This window comes from Natator depressus, chromosome 5 (genome assembly GCF_965152275.1).
Source record: "Natator depressus isolate rNatDep1 chromosome 5, rNatDep2.hap1, whole genome shotgun sequence".
In the NCBI taxonomy this organism is placed as follows: domain Eukaryota; kingdom Metazoa; phylum Chordata; order Testudines; family Cheloniidae; genus Natator; species Natator depressus.
This window is the reverse complement of record NC_134238.1, coordinates 19,987,237-20,010,579: the sequence shown is the minus strand read 5'-3', so window position 1 is coordinate 20,010,579 and position 23,343 is coordinate 19,987,237. Positions and strand designations below refer to the sequence as shown.

At 39.3% G+C, this 23,343-nt stretch overlaps 1 protein-coding gene across 2 annotated transcripts in view; it reads right to left on the bottom strand.

The window, feature by feature from the left end:
* WDR7 (WD repeat domain 7) overlaps positions 1-23,343 on the bottom strand; it is a 346,874-nt gene that overhangs the window by 49,947 nt on the left and 273,584 nt on the right. For both annotated transcript variants that reach the window (XM_074952395.1, XM_074952396.1), the window contains 4 exons: positions 22,886-23,003; positions 19,993-20,142; positions 18,864-18,946; positions 7,159-7,258 (listed from right to left, as the gene is read on the bottom strand). In XM_074952395.1, the coding sequence (XP_074808496.1) occupies positions 7,159-7,258; positions 18,864-18,946; positions 19,993-20,142; positions 22,886-23,003 (451 nt within the window). The remainder of the gene's footprint in view (positions 1-7,158; positions 7,259-18,863; positions 18,947-19,992; positions 20,143-22,885; positions 23,004-23,343) is intronic.

The window sequence follows — 23,343 nt, the reverse complement described above, 5'->3', positions numbered from 1 at the left end:
TTTCAGTAAATTAAAAAGCCACAATATACATATGTTACTACAAACAGGGCATTAGAAGAGTGCTTGCTCTAGTATAACTGCATATGAAGGGATGACAGCATTTACAGTTTTATTTTAATCGTCGATAAATATTTTAAAGTGCAGAGTAAAGTGCTACTGTTTTCTTTATGCCTCATTCATTACCAACACCACAAAGATAAAAAAAAGAAAATGCACGCAAAGATTTTTATGAGGGCTTCTGATATTTTTCTCTCTTATAAAGATCCAGAATTCCAAAATCAATTCTGCTCTGACATACTGTATCCTAGGATGCTGCTGCTGAGAGAGAAAAAGAGGAACTGTAATAGCTAATGTCTCCACTCTAAGGTTCTTTTAACTAACTACAGGAAACCAACAGTAAATACACCAAATGAAACTTGTACTTGGAGCTCTGCTATAACAGAGTCTGAAACTTTGAACAGTATTCTTTGGAACACAGCTTGTTACAACATCATTAAAGGCTTTTTCCCATGTTTGTAAATTATACTGCCTAATAAAATCACCCAGACGGAATTGCTCCCACTGCTAACAAAGGAGGAGTGGACCTAATCTGAGTGGAATTCCCTGTGACAATCTGGAAAGGGAGGAGTGCAGCAGTATCCACTCCAGCTCTTCTGGGACCCCATGGACCCCATGGTGAGTCTTCCTCCACAGGACTTTAGGGGTAGGAATGGATGAATCAAGAGATCAGCATCTACTCTTCAGCCATCAGATATCTGTGTGGAAATCTGGGAGTGAGAAGCAACATTAACTCATCCAGAGTCCCCTCCATAGCCATTCCTACACAAGAGAATTATGAAATGGGCTCCTTCAGTAGCCAGACTGTCAAGGCAACAGAAGCCAGTGAAAGCCTCATGAAGCATATGCAAGATGACTACTGCCTCAGCAGATCAAGGATTACCCTCTTTCACTCCTCCAGTGGGATTAGGGAATCTTTCCTTTTATCCTCTGCACAGCTACCTTATCCCCCACTACAGAGGATGTCATGAGCCTCACAGAGTTTTTTGGCCTCCCTCTGCCAACGTCTCCACAGAAGGGGTGGTCCCCACTTAGTGTCTGTAGATGTACATTAAATACCTGTTGTGCAAGCAGCTCCCAGCAGCCATCACAGTTTAACTGAGCTTCATTTTAGTCACTTGATCTCCCCAAAATATTTAGTCACTTGATCTCCCCAAAATATTATTTGAGTTTGGACCTACAAGGTTTACCAAAGCCAGATTTATATTTGTATCCTGTCAGAAAGGGAATTTATTCTGTGAAAAAGATGGAAATCTGATGTAGAATAGATTAATGTTTGCAAAACCAGCAAAAATGTGAATTTTTCAATGGCTTCATGGGTAATGAGAATATTTTCACGTAAGCGTAATAGGCATTCACAGCAAGCACCGTAACACTGCATTTGGAAGTTTTACAGCGTGTGCTATGATTTGTAAATATTCATATTAGGGACCTATTATTCACATTTGTATCTTATTCCTTTTGAACTGACATGTGATACCGAATATTAACCAAAGTATGGAATTACACAAAGTTGACAAGATTTTCAAAGGCACAGATGGCAGTTAGATGCCTAACTATTATTGAGATTCAATGGAAGTTGGGAGCCTTATTGCCATTTGAGACTTTGAAAATCCACCCCAGTGCTGTTAGCAGAAATATACTGTGGTCTGCTGGAAAATGTAGCATACAATCGGATTAATCAACCACAGGAACTGCACTCCAAATGATATTAGTACAGAAACACATACGTGTATTTTAGTCAACACATAAACATGGCCTGTTTATAAATACATTCTGGATTGTAATAAAGAGGATGTTTTTCAAACAACAATTTTGAAAAACATTAAATTTCTTCTTTCCTGCATATGTGAATTCTGTATATATGCTTATCCAGACAGTCTGCTAATCCATCTCCCACCAACAAGAGGTTGAGATTTTCCATGGGAACCTTAAGAACAGGTGGAGCGCCATGTCATCTGTTTGTGTGTTTTCCTCAAGAACAGCAGCTAGCAAGCTACCCAGCATACTAAGTTATTAAATAATGATTAGAAAAACATTGTTTGTTAAACTGAACAATCTAGAACTCTTTCTTGAAACTTAGCACTATTTATAGAAAGGGCCTGTATTAGCATATATGTAATCAAATGAACTGACATTTGCAGTAAGAACATAGCTTCCTCTCTGTGCAGTTTCACATATGGCAATCCAGGAAGTTCTATAACAATAACAACACTAACATTTTCAAACTGAGTGCTTATAGTTACATGACCTAATTAACAGGTACTAAGCACCCAGAGCTCCTACTAAATTCAATGGGAAAACTAAGTTACTTATTTAAATGTGTAGACATGGATTTAAGTGCCAGATTTTGAGCACCCAAATTTGAAAAACTGTCGTTTGTACCCAGATAGCCAAAGAGAGGTGTGAGGACTGCTGAAGTATTACCACTAGCTCTAACTTCAGCTCTGTGTGAAACTTAACAAAAGAGACGTTGGGTGACGGAATATCTTTTATTGGACCAACTTCTGTTGGTGAGAGAGACAAGCTTTTAAGCCACACAAAGCTCTCTCTTGTCTCTCTCACCAACAGAAGTTCGTCCAATAAAACTTGTCTTCCTAAAATCCTGGGACTGACATGGCTACATATACATTGCATGTAAAAGAGAAGTGTCTCTTTAGACATGCAAATCTATTCTGCAATTTCACAAACACTGAAGTTCAGAAAGTGTACTGAACTTTCTACATAGCTCATCAATACCGGCCTGCTGATGTTTTGTCAATGATATTGCAGCTGCTCTTTAGTAACCTATTCTGAAGCCCGCTGAAGTTGCCTTAGCTATTTACATGGGCCTCTTTCTTTTGCTTTCTATACTTATATTACAAAAGCAGATACAAATATCTGATTATTCTACCTTGGCTTCTATAGAACAAGATGGAGATGGATGAAATCCCAAATGCATAAATCAATAGCAAAATATCCATTGATATTGGTAGAGCCAGTCAAAGCCTATAAAAATCCCCTCTGCTCTTCGGTAAACTAACCTATCTCCTGTTGCCCCACTTCTTTTCTCCTCTTCTGCCCTATCACAGAAGGCTCTTTCTAGCTGTAATAAAATTATCTATATTAAGAAATGGAGGGTTTTGATTCCATGAATGTTAAGCACCTTCCCATAGGGGTCATGGGGTGAGGAGCACCTCAAAAGATCAGATTCTGAACATGAAGCCTAAAGTCAACTGATGGCTTTTGTTTTTCCCCCTAATCATTTCTCATATTTGTGACAAAAAATTTTCTGATATTATGACATGGTATTTTTTTAAAAAAATCAAAACTGCAAATGGTAATATTTAATTACTCTGGATGCCCTTCCCTAGCAACCAAAATTATCTGCCCCTTCACATGATTTGTTTAGAGTCTGAAGGACAGTAAGGAAACAGGTGGTCTCAAATATTCCACTAAAATGTCCAATTAACTATAGTATTCTTCAAACCATTTATTGAAACAAATCAGGATTAGGTTCCAGTAATCTAATACAATAAAATTTCAATTAAAAATGAAAACAGGGCGTTTCTGGATAAATGACTTGCAAACATTAGCCAGAGACAATCTCTTTCAACATACCCAATGGTTATTATATAGAAGGCATTTTAAAAGAATGCGGCGGGGGGGGGGGGGGGGTGAGGGATATCAGCAAGATAAGATACGTTTGCATGTCTGCCAAACCAAGGGCAAACCAATCCAGAGGGAAGATTTTAACTGCAGATGCAACCACACGCATACATGTAGCTGTAAGCACTTAATTAGCTTGTCTATCAACAGCTCTGATGCTTTTTAACTATTTTAGACCAGTAGATAAGACATTTGATAGCATATTTTGGAAATCCTATTGTGGGGACATACTTGCCAAAATTAGAGTTACTTCAGAAATAAAGATACCCATGTGTTTATCCAAGAGTCATTTTAGTAAATGAATATAAAGTTGAAAATTTAAGAATTCAAAGTGTAGGACAAATGTAATAGCTAAATTAAAGAATTGGGTACGTTGTCATTCTCCTTAAGTGGGAATATACAGGCACAACAGAGTTATAGTGAAGTGGATGGTTAAATACTTAAAATTAGCATAAAAAGTATATGGACTAGCCCACAGGCAAGAGAGACCCAGACTAAGAGGTTATTTTGGGTTTTTCACTTCCAGCTTCCAGTGAGATCAAGAATACAGCAAAGATGTCATGACGAGCTTCGGAATGGACAGAGATGCTCAATACAAAGCCTTACTATGACCTTGATTGCTGAATGATTGGAGCGGAAAGTGCTGCAATGTTCATAGCACGCTTGGCAAAGAGGGTCAAGAAAACATATTTTGAGAAAAAGGGAAGTAACTGACTATGCCTTTGCAGTGAGAAGGTAGGCCATAGCTAGGGTCTGAAAACTGCAGAATGGGATAGCTTCTATAGGCAAGAAATAATATTATCCGGATCAAACAGCCCCCCATGGTTTGATGTGTCAAGGCTGTTCATGTGATAACAGGGTTGAAAATAACTCACAGTTCGTAGTGATGGAACACAATCAATGATTAAAATCCAGGCTAGCCTTCCATAAAGGCCAGGAGATTTACATAATCAGAGCTAGTGATTTCTTTAGCTTTCAGGTGATATTACAAACAAATCACTTTAAAAATGTCAACTGTCGGTCTGATTTGTATATTACTAAAGCTTTGCAAGTCTTATGGAACTGATTCAATATTTAAGCCAAACAGGATATGTAAAGGGGCTGATGGCTCCCGGGATCAGAAATAGGAAATGGAGGCTTTCACCTCTACGTTGCCAGCTGATAAAGTCTGTTACCATCATATGGCTGTTTGTAAAAGAAATTTGGTGATCTCAAACCAATTCCCAATGGACAGATGTTCACATAATAAATACTACCACAAATGACAGCCTTGCTAGTAATCTCAGCTGAGAAGTCAAGGATCAGATGCTGGGATCGGACACTGAACTACCCTCTTACTCCTAGTCCTTCCAGGTAAGAGGTGAGGAAGCATGAGGATATGTACCATTGTCTTTGCTGTTTTCCTGTTCTATAAATGAACAGAGGATTTCAGTCTCTGCGGCTGTCTATCTGGAAACTACAAGCAGCATTATATTTATACACAGAATTAGAAGAGCAAATAAAAACCACAAAACAAAAGGTAGTTAAAATTAGGGCTGTCAAATGATTTAAAAAAGTAATCATAATTAATTGTGAGATTAAAAAAATAGTTGTGATTAATCGCAGTTTTAATTGCACTGTTAAACAATACAGAATACCATTTATTTAAATATTTTTGGTGTTGGGGGAAGTGTGTGTGTGTGTGCGCGCATGTGTGTTGGGGCACCGCTGTCTCTTTAAGCACCGCACTCAGGAGCCTGAATGTTTTTTCAGCCAGCAGCAGCTGCTGTCGGCAGCATTCACTCCTAAGCCAACAGCAGATAGGCTCCCCCTGTTCCCCAACCCCAGCTCAGCAGCGACCGGGTACATGGGCGAGGGGAGGGAAAACACCACAACATCAGCCCCCCACCCCCGTTCTGCACAGCAGACAGGAGGCAGGCTCCCAGTCCGGAGCAGCTTGGCCAGCGGGTGGCTCCATGGGTAGGGGGGAGAGGAGGTGGAAGAAGCAGTGGGGCAGGGCAGCAGGAGGAGGGGCACCCCTGCCCCAGAAACAAGCAGTGGTGCCTCCCCTGAGCACGGCACACTGATTAACACTCATTAAAAAACAATGTGTTAATTTGTTTTGAGTTAATTGCATGCATTAACTGTGATTGACAGCCCTAATAATTATTTTTGATTACAAATATTTGCACTATAAAAAAGATAAAAAAAATCTACAAGTCGAAGCATGAAGGGGCATATGAATGTTTATCATATGTGGCACATAAATACTTTGCAACGCCGGCTACACCAGTTCCATGCAAATGCCTGTTCTCACTTGCAGGTGACATTGTAAATAAGAAGCGGGCAGCATTTTCTCCCATAAATGTAAACAAACTTCTTTGTCTGAGCGATTGGCTGAACAAGAAATAGGACTGAGTGGATTTTAGGCACTGAAGTTTTACATTGTTTTGTTTTTGAGAGCACTTATGTAAAAAAAAAAATCTACATTTGTAAACTGTACTTTCATGATAGAGATTGCACTACAGTACTTGTATGAGGTGAATTGAAAAATACTATTTCTTTTGTCTTTTTTATAGTGCAAATATTTGTAATAAAAATAATAGTATAAAGTGAGCACTGTACACTTTGTATCCTATGTTGTAATTGAAATCAATATATCTGAAAATGTAGAAAAGCATCCAAAATATTTATAATAAATTTAACTTGATATTATATTATTGTTTAACAGTGGGATTAAAACTGTGATTAATCATGACTAATTTTTTTAATCTAGCTAATTTATTTTGCGTTAATCGCTTGTGTTAACTGTCATTAATTGACAGCCCTAGTTAAAATAATTAGTTTACATTTAATCTAAAAGCTTTTGGAATTCTACCAGGGTTTTATCATATTACCAATAATAAGAGAGAAAATTAACACTTAAATTTTATGAAAAAATTATCAACTACAAAATAATATTCAACTAAGTCCTCATCATTCCAATATAAAGACTGAAAAATTTACCCTGAACCATAATCTGACTGTGCAACCTATTGTTTTGGGTTGACATTATCTTGCTCATCTAACTACACATTTTGTTTAATACCAGAAAAGTTAATATATTTGAAATATAGGCACATTTTGTAAAGGAGAACGGTAGAAAAAAATAACCAGTACATTTTCTTCATACTGAAAATCAGACAAATATAAAATCATAATTCAAATACAAGAGATTTATTTCAGAGGAGTTTGTCACAAGTAACACCTTATTTGGAGTTTCTGTTATTAACCCATCTATGGCAGCCATTCAGTCACAGTGAATGAAGACAGTAGGGCTCTATATACTTTGAGTCCTTCATTAAACTATTGATCCCCTTAGCATTCTCCATAATGTTCCAGCAGCTCAGCATGTCAACTGACGCAGAGCTAGTCTCTCTTTCCTTTCAATAACTTCCACATGCTGTGGGGAGAAAGTCACAATGATTTATTTACCTGACATTTTCCAGTCCGGATGTCGTAGAGGGCCACTGAACCATGGCGAGCTCCAACTGCTATTCTGTGACTCCGCTCATAATAGCTGACCATGTAGAACCTGCATTGAACATTATAACAAGGAACAGGTGAGATCTGACCTGCTTTCATGATGTGAAAGTTAACTGGTCATTAATATTAGTGCTTAATATTAGTGAGGAGATTTTATTAAGCTATCTTTTGGTTAGTAGTCTCCAACATACTTTTCATTTAGAAAAAAAACCCCAACTGACTCCTAATAAAATAATGCAGCACTCTAGCCAGACGTTTTATATCTCAGGACTTATGAGACTTGTTTATCAAGTTAGGTAACAGCATGCACAGGCGTTATAAGATATTTGAATAAATGTGAATTTTGTTATAATAAAATAACAGACTGACAACTCTTAGATACAGAATGGTTAAATAACAACCTTTCTGCACTGAACAGTACCAAAACATGTCTGCTTGACCATCAGAAAGGAAAGACAGGATGTAATGGGGGGGGGGGGTTGCTGCCCATTAAATGAAACTGGGCGCAGCTCTCCGGTTTCAGTCCACATGTTCCAAGATGGCCCAATTAAGAGGCAGGGTAGCACCTAAGGGGCTATAGGAAACCAGGTGAGATCCAGTATGTCAGAGCAGACTGAGTGAGTTAGGAGACAGAGCAGGAGATGTGAGTTGCCAAAGAGAGGTTCCTGGGAAAGGGCTGAAGGCAGGTGTGCAAGGGGTTTTCTTGTTGGTGTTCTCCTCTCCCCTCCCCCGAAAGCTGGAGAGCGCTGATGGCAGGAAGAGCAGCAGAGGGAGATGCCTGCTGGCTTTAAGCTGGAGAGCTGGAGACAAGGGTCAGAGTGGTCTGAAAGAAGGGGGAGCAGCAGAGGTGTTTACTCACTGGTGTTTCTTTGCTGCAGAGCTGAGGCCTAAGTGAGGGTCTGAGTTGAGAGGCTGAGGGAGATCCTGCTGGGAAGAGTGGGGTTGACCCAGGAAGGAGGGCTAGGGTGGCTGTTCTGGTAGAGGGATGAAAGAGGATTTGCAGGGAGTTTGGGTACGGCAGAAGACATTGGAACCAAGTATGTGTTATGTAAATGGAGAAGAGGATATGTGATTTTAAGGACTCCTTGTACTGGGGTAATATGGACTATGCTCTGGGACTTTTGCACTATGTTTGGTTAATAAGTTATATTAATGGACTTGAGAACATGCTTCCATAGAGTTTCTGGAAACTCAAAAGGGAAACTGAGGCAAGGGACGCCTGGGAAGAGGCCACTCAGTTACACAGGATCATTAAAAAAAGCTAAGGAAAAAACCGCCGAAGTAGTGACAGTGTATTTACATAACACGCTATGAACAACAATAGGTATTAAGGGCAATAATATTCTTCCAGCTGAGGAAGAATTGAGAAGTATGTTGTATTTCTTAATGTCACATGATACTTTATGCCGTGCATGAACATAGCATTACTTTAAAACACAAAGTCACTTTCAAAGTCAGACCATTATTACATCTCCAACATGACACACAATGCCAATCTCCTTATTCCAAAGTCAAGCCCTTTGGAACTTCAGAATACCTTTCTGATAAAACACAAATCAGATCTTAAAAAAGTAAAAGTGCCCACTATTATATTCTTGAGAGTTAAATCTCACTCAAGCAGGTTCTACGTGAGACTGCTAGAGTCATGCTGTAAAAATATGGTGCTGACTATATATATGGCTTTAAACACCACCACTAACAAAATCTTACACTGATACATCACCTTTCTTCTTGAAGGACTTAGAGTGCTGCATCATCTATACAAATACAACAATCATGCACTCATTCCTACGGTGCAAAATGGTAGTCAGGAAGAAAAAGAGCACATAATGGGCTGTAAAAAAGTGGATGGTTAATTTTGATACAGGATAATAGGTTAAAGGGCTTGAAGGGAATGAAGAGTATGGATTATACTTTTGGGTCTCTGTTTTAAAGGAGTAAGTGCATAAAGTTAGGGCCAGATTCACAAGATTGGCGCCAGCATCTGCTGCGACTCAGGAAAGAGAAGGTCACAATCTGGCCTTGTCTGCCTGCACCATCCACATGGTTGTCCATCCTCTTGTCCATCCTCTTGGGACACTATGCCGAGGTCAATAACTTAGTATAAAATTCTGAGGCCCTATCTTCCCACAACTTCTGCCCAGCACTGCTCCTCCATCCATGCACTAGTGCTATTAAAAGGACATGCATAGTCAAGGACATATCACATGAGAGCATAAAAAGCTGCTAAGACTGTTATCCCCTACCTTAACTTATGTCCTGTGCTCTGTCAGTACAGAACACTCCATCCCCAAGATCCATCAGCATGTTTCTGGCCTCAATACTAAGCCTCTTATTCCCCTTCCCCGGCACCAGCCTGGTCAATCTCTTTGATTTCTGGGCTTTCAGATCCATCAGTTAAGGCCAGCATTGAAATTATTCTGTCTTCTTATCACTCCTCATTAAGGGTAAAAAAAGGTGTTGGAAACATGGGCCTAGCCACGTATAAGGACTGCAATCCAGGAGCCATGCAGAGGGAAGAATGAGTATTTTGGGTGAGGTAACTGATAATGATATGGGCAAACAGATGTCCTCAAGGACTAAAGAATATGAACTTGATATAAGATATGTAGGTTGAATGAAATTCAGTGAATAAGGCAGGGGACCACTTAACTAAACTCATACCCACATTTCACATCTGCCATTTCAAATTTTACTTGCCAGGCTTAATAAAGTAGTTGCCTCAGGAATTTTGTAAAACTGTTTCATACAATCAGTAAACTCAAGACTTTATATTTATTCTCGCAGAAAAATATGTACTAAAACCAACCAAACAAAAAAGTGGTATCTGATAACTCCAGGTGAACATTTGTGGGGGGAAAGGAAGGGATTTTAATACAAATTCCTTTATCCCTCATTAGTTCTGATGCTCCACTGCCTGGGTACAATCCACATGTTGGCAGCAGATTTTTTTAAGAAATGAGAACATCACAAACTGCTGGACCAAAGCAGACAGCATTCATTTCCTTACTGGATTTTTTAAGTGCCCATTTAGACAGAGACATCTGAGTCAGCTTTCTTCCTTGACAAGGAGAATCAGTCTGCATAATAAAATTTTGTTTTTGTTATTTTTTTTTAAATGCAAAAACCTCCTTGGAAAATAGACATTTTTGTTTTCACCTTTAAATAAAAAATAAAAAAACCAAAGCCCCCCAAACCAATTCTAGTCCATTTGCATTCAGTTCTTGACTATTTTACTTTTTCTTTACTTTTAATTTGTTTTTTACTACCACATTAGCCTTCTCAATTTTTTTCTTAACAGTACCATGTTTTCATCTGTTGGCTGTAATATCTATTTAACATGTTTCTCCCTTTTAGAGAGTTTGCAAGAGATGAATATTTCCTTTCTGTAAAAATATATACACAGTTAAATATTTTTAATCCTATGAATCACACTTTCTAAGCTTCCAAACAGCAGAATTCAGCTAACAGATAATGATTTCAAAGCAGCCAATCTACATCTAAATTTAGATCCGAGAGCAATTCCACTCCTGCAAATCCAGTTGATGTATCCATACACACACTTGGCAGCTTAGTGGAATCTATGCTCTTAGTACTGGGCTATTATTGTACATGAAAAAGCTGTGGTGGGCAAAAGGACAACTTCCATCTCAGCATCCACTTCATTTTATTACCTGAGGAGTTTTGGTCAAACTGAATAAATAATGCTTTTATAGTAGCAGTGGCAGACATGCCCCAAATTAGAGGTGGGGCTGCACGTAGCAATCTGCACACACACTCCCTCCTCCACAACTCTCTCTCCTTTTCAGAATGAAAAATTCAGAGGTTCATGGGCAATGTGGCCCCTTTACTGTTCTCTGTTAGGCCCAACTTCTCTCCCTCCAACCTACTTTTCAACTCCAATTCCTATCCATGCACACTGTCAGTTCACCTACAACCTTATTCACCATCTGACTCCATTTAATCCTGCCAGCCCAAACTCTTCCCCTCCCAACTCAGAACAAGCTCAAGCCACCTCAGCTCCCTCCAAGTCAACCAGAGTATTGCCAAACTGAAGCATGCAAAAATCATGAGTCAAGGCCCCAACTCTCCCTGCCCAAACCCATGAGATTGGCTTAAAAACCATGAGATTTTAAAAATAATAAACTTGGGATTTTTTATTTGCCCTCTGGTTGTGGAGCCTCTCCACAACCAGGAAGCTCAGAAACTTGCTTTAGATTTTTTTAAAAATGAAATCTTAGATTTTTACATAAGTCAAGTGATTCCTGAAGCTGGAGTTTTATGAAAATCACCAGATATCATGGGACTTGCTATAAAATCATGAGGGCTTGTGACACTGCAACCTCACCTACCCCAGAACACCCCCTCACACAAGCAACGCTCTATCCTCCAGGCTAATAACCCTTCTTCTTTCTAGCTACTTACTTTCTCCATGGCACAGAACTCTCTCTCACCACACACTTCCAGGATCACAATACAATCCAGCACATCCCTGAGATTTACAACCTGCCAGAGCTTAGAAAAAACCTCCTCAGGCTCAGAACACTTCCTCCTCCTAACCTAACACCCCATCTCCGTGGAGTGGAAAAGAAGGACTAGAAGCAGCAAAGGAATATGTGCAGAGTCTGCCTCTGTTGGCCTGCTCCTGTAGAAGCTTGCATTCCCTGCTCAGTGCCACCTTCCTCTGCTGCCTGCAGTCTGTGTGTCACTGACACAGAATTCCACCATGGGGAGTCAGGGGCTGCCACTAGAACCAGGCTCCAGCCCTACCAAGAGTGCCCCAGGGACAGCAGGTGGCACTGCACCCCGCCCCACATCAGTCACATTACACAGCTGTAATGTTATTGGTGGAGTTTAGCCTTAATATGCTATAATGACCAGCAACTCCACAGAATGGAAGAGTGTAGTGTATGTTTCCTTTAATATGCAGTAACTTTCACAATGTACTTGCTAGGGGTCATATTAAGCCCTGGCATAAATAGGCTTCAGGTACCCATTTACAACAGGACTGAATATGGCCTGTAGTTTTATAACAGTGGAATAAACACCATCCTTTCTCTAACAATAAACATTTCCTGGCAAGTGAAAAAATCCTAAATATTTTTCTTCCTTATTTCTCAGAAAATGTTTAATATACATGTACTTACATGTCAGATGTTTTCAATTGCTGTAAAAAGATGTTATGTACTAGTGTACATTACTGTAAACCACCATCAAATTACTGGTGTGGTCAGTATGTTATTTACTAAATATGTTGTGGCATCTAAACCAAATATTATAGTGAGTGCAGGCTGAATATTGAAAATATATGATACATTTTATTAGATTGTAACAATTTAGACTAAGAATTAGGGCCCATTTCTTATCTCTGTATATTTGTCATTCCATTCAATATCTATCTATAGCTCTGTGTAAGTAATAACAGTAAAATATGGTCCAAGTATTTGACAATTATTTTTGTTATTATTTATAATTTTTAATGTGGTAGTGCTCTAAGGCCCCCATTGGGATGAAGAAAGCTATTGTCCTAGGTACTACACAGTCACACAGGCAAACGTGGTATCTCACTCTGAAAGCCAATTTAAGGCAAGGTGCAACAAGTGAGTTACAGATAACCAAAACAAAACAAAACAAAACAAAAAAACAGGAGAGAAGTGAGGTAGAAGGTAGCAGAAATAAGTATATAAGTTTACACAGGTGAATTATACATATAGCTTGATGGTCTGAATCATTTCAGAGTTAATATAAATAAATAAAATAAGAATCAGCAATCCCCACTGACTTTTTACCTATCCTACTATTAGCTGATAAGTTCTTGTAGGCAGCATGGTAGAAAGGGATCTTGAGGAGCAATATGAAGGAGGGAAGAATTAGCAATAACTCCTATATAAATCTAATGTACCTATTCACTATGGAGGGAAGGGAGGTCTATTATAATCACCAACTGGATTCTAAATTACTTTCCTATATACCGAAGCCACTGAAGAGTGATGTAAGAAATAAGTCTGGCTGTGTGACTAACAGCTCACCACATTCTTCAGAACACATTTAGAATAAGATATAGTCTGCATATGATGGAGTTGAAGACACTATTTTGCTAATGCAATGCTTTTACTTTAAGATCTTTCTTTGGACTCAGCGGGTAACAAAATGTAGAAGCTTAAATATTCATAAAAATATTAATTGTGTAGGTAATACATTTCCCTTCTATTATCATACATTCACTGGACATCTGAGAGACCTTATTTAGAATTTTAATGTCTTGCAATTAGCTGCAAGGGGGTCTGGCTTTACTTCAGATAGTCTTCAGTCATATTTTAAAGTTTTGTTCCTTTCCTTTTACAGAATCAGGCCTCCACTGAGATCTGATGACCAAGAATTAACATGGGTGACAGCACCTTTACCTATTAAGTTGTAATTCCTTGGCATTCTACAAGAAACTCAGAAAGTATCTGCTTTTAAAATTTTGTTTCAAGTCCTTGTTTTGTTTAGTCTATGAAATAAAGTTCTAGCTCAAATACATTTGCTTCCTGTGAGATTCTTCCACTGTAAAAAGCAAAATAAGAAACATTTATTGTTTCAAATTCAGACTAACTGTTTTCAAATACACAGCAACATTTGAACATCAGTTAATTCCATCCTAAGGTCTCGATTCAGCAAGGTATCTAAACACATGCCCAATCCCACTGACCTCAGTAGGACTATTCACATGCATCAGGCTGCTGAATCAGGGCTACGTGATTCTTAGGAAATCTTCTGAGCCATACAACGTTTCTGACTTCAACTTTATCTTGAGCATTTTCAAAATTTCACACATACTTTACCGTCAACCCACTGCACTTCTGTATTTTATTTTATTTGGACTTTTATGATTTCTGTCTGGTATTCTATTGAGCATTGGTAAAAATCAGTCTATATACAACATGACAGAAGCAAAGGGAAAACTAGATATCAACTCTAATCAAATATTGTAAAATATGTTGTTTAGTGAGAGAGTCATCTCATCACAGCCAGATTGGATGGATTCAGGATCACAGTCATTAATAAGATGACTGCTAAATCTGTACGCCACTAAGACAGAAGAAAAACTGAAGGAAAGAAAATAATCCAGTATTTGAACAAGCATACTGTTGTTTAAAGCCATGGGTTTTACAAGACTACTCAAGCTAGGACTTTGCTTGAAAACAGCAACACACACGTCAGACAGAGATTGGTTGTTATAGCCATGATATGGTATTTAAAGACTACTGTATGAGAAGGGAAAGCCAAAAATACCTAATAATATTGTTTTGTCTGCTGAAGTGACAGACTCAGTCACAACAGGTGTGCACATTTAATACAGTATAGCAGGGAGATCATTAGGAGATTAAAAGAATTAGTAATAGGATTAAGCCAAAGTGCTACCACTTGGCTTCTCTCCAGAGATTCAATGATTTGCTAAAATCATATGAAAATTTCCACTGGTCTGAAAGATGACTTCAGTAGAGTACTGTATCATTTTTACAATAGCCATAACTATGTACAGTAGGAGATATTGCTAGCAATTTAGCCAAATGTAAAGACAATGTGCCACTATAAAAATGCAAAAAGGATGGGGAGATTTCTTGCATTAATTCCCACTTGTCCTTGCATTTACATTTCAAGCTAAAGTTTTTAAAACATCTGAAGGAAGGAAGATTATCTTTATTCATGACATACCTGTCAAGGGTATAATAGTTCCTTTCTTGCAACTGTTTTTTTTTTATAACTTGTTACATTAAAATACAACCCCCTGACATATTAAATATTGTAATTTACATGGTTAATACGTTATAATATGAATATTTATAATAGCCTAAGAATATTATAAATACTCACATATTATAAATCACATTTTATTATCCGTGAGTATTAAACTTTAAGAACAAAAGGGGAGATTTTCAAAAACACAAATGACAGGCATTTATCTTCAACTGAATGTCAGCGGGAGTTAGAAGCCTACCTACACTTTGTGCCTTTCTGTACTCCCCAAATGTCAAACCAGCAACAATTCGAACATGAACAGAAAAAGAAAACCACCATGTTCCTGACTAGCTAAAATAATATGATAATTCTATAAAAACCAAAGGAACAAAAAAACAATCTCTGATGGCAGAAAAATATTAACACTCTCTCAGCAGCTTACTTACAACAGATCGCGAGACAGCTTTAAAACCAGCAACAGGGTTCTACTGACATTTGTGAATTTAATTTCAATTGAATCCTATACACCTAGTGTGAGAGAGAGTCTTAAAAATATTTTTAAAAAACCAATCAGATGAGAGCATTTATGTTCCATTACTTGACAGATGAATTAGCAACAAGTGCAGGTCTGTCACATAGTAAGTATCCTCTGAAGTCAGTTTTTGTTCTGTGTTTCCAAATTCTGTTCTTCTTCCAAAGATGCGAGTGGGGGAGCAGTAAAACCTTTGCAAATGGATCAGAAAGCGATCAGGGACCCTGACTGCATCTTTACAGTTGTTAAAAACAACTGAGGAGAAGGATAAAACTGGCACTTTGCAGCACAATTTACTGGCATCTGGGGGAAACTGGTCAGATCGGCAGACACAGGAGAGGACAGGCATTTGGGAGCCAGGTGATCAAGGACTCCTTGTCCAGCAATAACACAATCATGAGGATGGTAGTGATTTGGCAGGTCAAAAGAGAGGTACAGATCCAGCTTATCTGGCAGAAGTGTGTAAAGTAGCTACATGGCAGGAAGAGATCCCTTTTCACCCATTCATCTGTCCTCAAAGGTATGAAGAGTGAGTGGTAATTTCCACAAACTCAGATTTTATTAAACCCAGTTGTTTTTCAGTGACTGTTTCTTCTTATCTCAGTTATATTGCTTGTTCCAATTGGACAGCCGTATTATGCCCCTAGAGCAGAGGTGGGCAAACTATGGCCCACGGGCTGCAAGCTCCTGCCGCTCTGAGTAGCATGGTAAGGGGGCAGTGGTGGCGGGGTTGGGTAGGGGGTCTCGGGGGGCAATAAGGGGACAGGGAGCAGGGGGCGGTTGGATGGGGTGGAGGTTCTGGGGCAGTCAGGAGTCGGTGAACGGGGGGGTTGGATAGGGTATGGGAGTCCTGGGGGGCCTGTCAGGAGGCAGGTGTGTGGATAGGCCAGGGCAGTCATGGGACAGGGAGCAGTGGGGGTTGGATAGGAGGTGGGATCCCGGGGGGGGCAGTTTGGGGCAGGGTGTCCCAGGAAGGGGTGGTCAGGGGACAAGGAGCAGGAGGGGCTGGATGGGTTGGAGGTTCTGAGGGGGACAGTCAGGGGGCGGGAAGTGGGAGGGGGTGAGGGCCAGGCTGTTTGGGGGGGCACAGACTTCCATACCCGGCCCTCCATACAGTTTCGTACCCCCGATGTGGCCCTCGGGCCAAAAAGTTTGCCCACCCCTGCCCTAGAGACTAGGATGGAAGGTCTTTAAAATGCATATTCTGTAGAACATTACTCTGCTCAGTACTCTCTTCAGGTTGGTCTACTGATACCATATGTATTTATAAAAGTGAGGCACTTCCATGTCGGGTTCTTTGTAATTACACCTTATTTTCAGCTATTAGATTTATCAAAGCTGGTTCTTTCCAAGAAAAGAACGGTCATTTGCTTTCAAAATCATATACTTGGTGAGGGTGGCTTTATGGTCCAACAGCACTCAAAGAGTAAGGCTCAAATGTCCTTATAGAGGAGGAGTACACCTGTGATATGGCCAAATTCTGTTATGAGAATACACACCGCTACGCTGCTGAACATGGTTATATCACAAAAGGGAAGTACGTAAGCGGGTGTCTTGATGAGTGCTGTACCCATGGAAGACTTATTCTGTTATAGGTCAAAGACCTCAACTGTGACAGTGCTGCCTGCAGTCTGGGCTCAGCATTCCTACAGACTGTGATTAAATATCCTCAAGTTGGACCAAGATAGACCACTGTGTTATTTTTTAACTGCTTATTTTGAAATAGTTGCAGCCTTCATTTTACACCAAAAATACATCTCTCTTCCTGGTGTGCCTGAGGCAACGTGCTTTATTTTTAATTGTATAAGCATCTATGAAGTTTGTGCAGAAACACTATTAAATTAAAATATGTCCTTTGTTTTTAAATGTGAGTATACAATTATCCACCAATACTTTGAGGGAAAAGTATTACAGATATTTTCCCCCTTCGGGAGAGGATAAATAGACGTGCTGATAAATCACCTCTTTTATGGAGTATTGTACAGTGTTAGACTGGAAAGGAAGCATGTAAAACTCTCCTTTGTCATGATGCCCACAAAAATCTTGACAACAGTTAGGCTGCTGGTGCTCTGAGACCGCCTATCATGCTGACCAATATTTCCTCACTGCTTCCTTGCACCCCTCTGTTGGTCTGTCTGTATCCATCTGTTGTTTCTCCTGTCTTATACTTAGATTGAAAACACTTTGGGGCAGGAACTGTTTTTGTTCTGGGTTTGTACAGCACCTAGCACAATGGGATCCTGGGTCTAAGACTGGGTTCTTAGGTGTTATAATAATACAAACAACAACAGATTAAACCACAGGGCTTGGATTAAACCTCAGAAGATGTGTTCTATTCCCATCATTGCTAGAATTTCTTTCACAAATCGCTTCACTTTGCCTCAGTTTACCCATGTGTACAATGAGGTTAATAACTAATTAACTGAGGTACACAAAGCACTTTAAAATCCAGGGGTGTAAGATGCTATAGAAGTACAGACTTATTATTACCAAACAAAAGAAACGAACTGTGGTGGTTTCAACTACAGTGAAAGAAAAGAACCTGACCATTTTTTGTGGTTTATGATAGAGAAAATAATACAACGTTGGGGTTGTAGGGCAAAGTTTTAAGAGATACTGCCAACATAAAAATGAACAGGATTGTACCATGTGTGGACTTTTATACAGAAGCATTTTCAATAGTTGGCAATAACACTGCTATTTTCTGACCTACCTCCTCTTTTTCAGATGTAATATGGATTAGAAAAACTGTACACCACAGTAGAACCTAAGAGTTACAAACACCTCAGGAACGGAGGTTGTTCGTAACTCTGAACAAAATGTTATGGTTCTTTCAAAAGTTTACAACTGAACATTGACTTAATTCAGCTCTGAAACTTTACTATGCAGAAGAAAAATGCTGCTTTCTCTTTTTTTTTAGTAGTTTACGTTTAACGTTTACGTTTAGTAGTTTAGTACGTGTACGTGTAGTTTATCCCTCAGAGGGAGGGATCGCTCAGTGGTTTGAGCATAGGCCTGCTAAACTCAGGGTTGTGAGTTCAATCCTTAAGGGGGCCATTTAGGGATCTGGGGCAAAAATTGGGGGATTGGTCCTGCTCTGAGCAGGGGGTTGACTAGATGACCTCCTGAGGTCCCTTCCAATTCTATGAACACAGTATTGTACTGTATTTGCCTTTTTTTTTTTTTTGGTCTCTGCTGCTGCTTGATTGTGTACTTCCAGTTCCAAATGAGGTGTGTGATTAACAGGTCAGTTCATAACACCTGTATTCATAACTTTGAGGTTCTACGGTACTTAAAATACTCTGTAAATCTGAAGTTTTAAGGTGTAAATGTTATGGCTATAAGTAAGCTATAGCAAGATAATATATTTATCACAAATCATTTCCTTCAATGCTTTTACCTGCAGATGGCTGGAAAGCATTCCTGAAGTCCCTTTTTTTTGACCAAGGATCCTTCAAGGCAGTACATGAGGATGTCCATAACCTTGGAAACAAAAGTTACAATTGTATAACAATATTTGATTTTATTGTTCATAACAAAAGTTAAATTCTGAACAGTTATAGAGTTTTCTAGATCTTGCGTTTAATTATATTTTTGGTACCTTAGTATAAATTGTTATTTGCACAAACAAATCTGACTGCACTGCAACATATTGGAATTTGCAATGGCAATGGTACTGGGAATTGCTGCAAATTCTCATTCACAGTAACAGTACACATTTTACAAAGCTATAAACACAGGCAAGTGTCTGCTAGTGAAGGCCTGAGAAGGAACACCACATTTTGTGCTAGTTATATTAAGAGGGAATGTGAACAGGAACACCAAAGTTAAGCAAATCACACGGTATGGTGGATTCTTTAACAATCTCCTTCAGCCTTAATGAATATGCATTTGAAAGAGAAAACTTTCCCTCTTCAATCCATTCAAAATGCTGCTGTTACAACCACATCCAAATTGCCAACAAATTATTTTGCTAGCTTGTCCTTACCAATTAAATCCTACCCAACTCTCTGCTCTGGTCTTTTCAACCCTTGGCCTCTTCATTTTGCCCAAGCTACAGGATTAAACTATTCCATTTTGTCCATCTCCATACATCCTTTTATGTAGCCCTCATGTCAGAAACCCTCTCTGCAACCCTGTCTTCAATGCAACCACTTAACCATTTTCAAAGGCCTCCTGAAAATACATTACTTCTCAGCCCAAGTCCTCCCCTTAAAAAATTGTTTACCTAAAAACAGATAAAGGAAAAAAATTAGAACAAGGTGTGCTAAACATCACTGCTCACTGATCTCACTTCTGTTGCACCTTACCTAGTCATTTGTATATCTGTTTTCTGCTCAGTTTTTAAGCCCTTTGAGACAGGGACAGAGTCCTATGGCCTCAGATGTGTTATTTTAAAAAATAACATATGTTCCATGGTGCTGTAAAGGTAGATGGCACTTTACAATTTCCAATTGAGTTTACGTGCAATGTATTATTCATTGATTTATTAAAAACTATGCTATACAGACATTACAGCATATTCTTACCTCTACAAGAAGATCCACAACATCTGTGGGCATTTTATCTATTAGTATTTCGATGACTCTTAGGATCTCTCCTTTAGCCCGAGCAAGAGCTGTAGTGTGAATATTCTGTTGAGACTGAGTGTTTGCTGCCAGCGCAGTGTGTCTATGCACCTACAAAAGGAATAGGATTATATATTTAACTACTGCTGTCCACATATGTTTCAACTATACTTAGCATGAGCTTTCCATGTTAGTTTCTTAATACCAGATCAGGTTTCAACATGTCTACGGTCTCTAGCAGCAGTCAGAGGACTCCAAGTGTTCATATGGGCTACTGCACTTCTACCTTGTCACACCTCTTCTTCAATGTGTACATAAAGCCAATAAGGAGGTTAAGTAAAGAGGCAGGGGTGGTGATTATTTCTGTTTGCTAATTACACCTAACTCTGTGACTGCACCTTTGATTTGGCTGGCACAGTGGAATAATTAGCCCACCGTCTAAGACTGAGGCATGGATGAAGACTGAGGTACTATCACTAGGCTGAGGGAAGAAACCAGAGGAATTACAAATTACATATTAATTATGCAAAATGACATTTTTCCACATCATTCACTAGGAATAAAGACATCTGATGACCAATCCAGAAATATCATTTGTGAAATATACAGAAAAGAAACAGTTTTTGTTTGAGATTTAAGGACAAATGTTCAACATTTGGACTAAAATATTACATTAAGAACATCTGTATTTTGCAGAACTCATTTGAATCATAGAATTGCAAGGGACCTCGAGAGGTCATCTAGTCCAGTCCCCTGCACTCATGGCAGGACTAAGTATTATCTAGACCATCCCTGACAGGTGTTTGTCTAACCTGCTCTTAAAAATCTCCAATGATGGAGATTCCACAACCTCCCTGGGCAATTAATTCCAGTGCTTAACCACCCTGACAGCGGAAAGCTTTTTGTCCTAACTTCAGAGTTAAGAAAAACACATTTTTTTCTTCCTCCTTGTAACAACCTTTTACATACTTGAAAACCATTATGTGCCCTCTCAGTCTTCTCTTTTCCAGACTAAACAAACCCAGTTTTTTCAATCTTCCCTCATAGGTCATGTTTTCTAGACCTTTAGTCATTTTTGTCGCTCTTCTCTGGACTCTCTCCAGTTTGTTCGCACCTTTCCTGAAATGTGGTGCCCAAAACTGGACACAATACTCTAGTTGAGGCCTAATCAGAGCGGAGTAGAGCGGAAGAATTACTTCTCTTGTCTTCAGAGTAGCAGCCGTGTTAGTCTGTATTCGCAAAAAGAAAAGGACTACTTGTGGCACTTTAGAGACTAATAAATTTATTTGAGCATAAGCTTTCGTTAGCTACAGCTCACTTCATCGGATGCTTATAACACTCCTGCTAATACATCCCAGAATGATGTTTGCTTTTTTTGCAACAGTATTACACTGTTGACTCATATTTAGCTTGTGATCTACTATGACCCTCATATCCCTTTCTGCAGTACTCCTTCCTAGACAGGTATTTACCATTTTGTATGTGTGCAACTGATTGTTCCTTCCAAAGTGGCATACTTTGCATTGTCCTTCTTGAATTTCATCCTATTTACTTCAGACCATTTCTCTAGTTTGTCCAGCTCATTTTGAGTTTTAATTCTATCCTCCAAAGCACTTGCAACCCCTCCCACTTTGGTATTGTCTACAAACATTATAAGTGTACTCTCTATGTCATTATCTAAATCATTGATGAAGATACTGAACTGGACCCAAACTGATCCCTGTGGAACCCCACTTGCTATGCCCTTCCAGCCTGACCGTGGCTTTTGAATGTAGCCTTTGAATGTGTTTTAATTATTATTCCACATACAGTCCTTAAAATGTTGGTCCACTTTCTTTACTGATCCTCACTTTCACAAAATGGGAGGGTCAGGGTGAATAAATGGCCAGTCTTGGACTTAAAAATGATATACAATACCAAATGTTATTCTGGACATTTAGGGGCCCTTCAATGACTACCTCCTTGCTGGCCTTCTTTTGCCAACCCCATGTCTAGGTACACTCACACATAATCAGCATGGTGCAGGACCTGCAAAGGCTGCAGCTGCTTCTAAAATCAGATGCACCAAGGAGATGGGAGGATGACTGGGGTAGAAAGGGGATCCTAGCTTCTATGCTACACCCAAAGAACCTAGGACTGGATTGGGGAGGACCCAGAAGAAACACCCATCACTAAAGATGGGTTGGATGATGGTCTGGGAAGGAGACCTGTGAGTCCCTCCCAAGAATACCTTCCTATTTCCCCCAAAGGAACACTTGTTAGACTCCCTTCCCCAACAGTGAAATGAGAAAAGGAAAAATCCCTGAACCCGAGTAGCCTGCGTGACAGAAGAAGAAAAATGAGAGCAGAATTTGGTCCCTAAAACACCAAATTCTTTCATCCAACAACGTATGTCTGCTGGACCAAATCCCAAATGCAATGCTCAATTTCCATTCAGTCCCGAATCACGCAGTATTTGCATTGCCTAGGTAAAGGCTAAGAAAAAAACCTAGTAAATCCTTTGGGATTTTGCCCACTGCTCTATATGTGAATTGGAAGGTTATACACCCAGTACATCAGGACACAACAGGTTAAGCCATTTTCAACTCATCAAGTGACCTGGTGTATCAGTTATTAAGATACTGTTGCATAATCCTGCATACCGCCAAATATTTAAAAATGATAACCCATTTTGTTTCCCCAAAACAGCTAAATTTTGGGGCAGTTGTAAAGGAGATTTGACTATTTTTTATTTCTGTCTGCTAATACTGGAGCTGAAAAGAATTAATATAAAAACCAACCAAAAACTTTGTTGCACGCTGAGATCATTATTCTTTTGAAAGTGCAGCTCAGTGAACACTGAGGTTTTTCTCACCTCCTTGGCTATAGTTGTTATGAAGGCGGGTGGTCTGGCAGTGGCAATGAGTGAGAGAGCATGTCGTGCAGAGCGGGCGGAGTCAGCTGCTGGACTCAGAGGCAGCCCCATTGTGATGCTAAACAGGGATCAGACAAAGAGGGGGAAAAAGAAAAGAGGCATTAGAAATATAGAGTGAAAAGATTAGGCACAGCTTATAATGTCAGTTCAAGGTCAACGGGAGCACTCAAACAGTTAGAATATAATGGACTTCCAACAATGAGCAGTGATTAGGAGTCAGGGTGTTCTGGCATCAAATACAAAATCGAATAATTAACCATGAAGATTGAAAACAGTATGTGCATCTGTCCAAAGTGTTAAAAAGGCCTTGTTAACAAATTATCTAGCTGTAGTACTGAATACATATCACAAAACCTGGGACAAAGCAAATAGAGAATGTCATACAAAGTATTTTTATA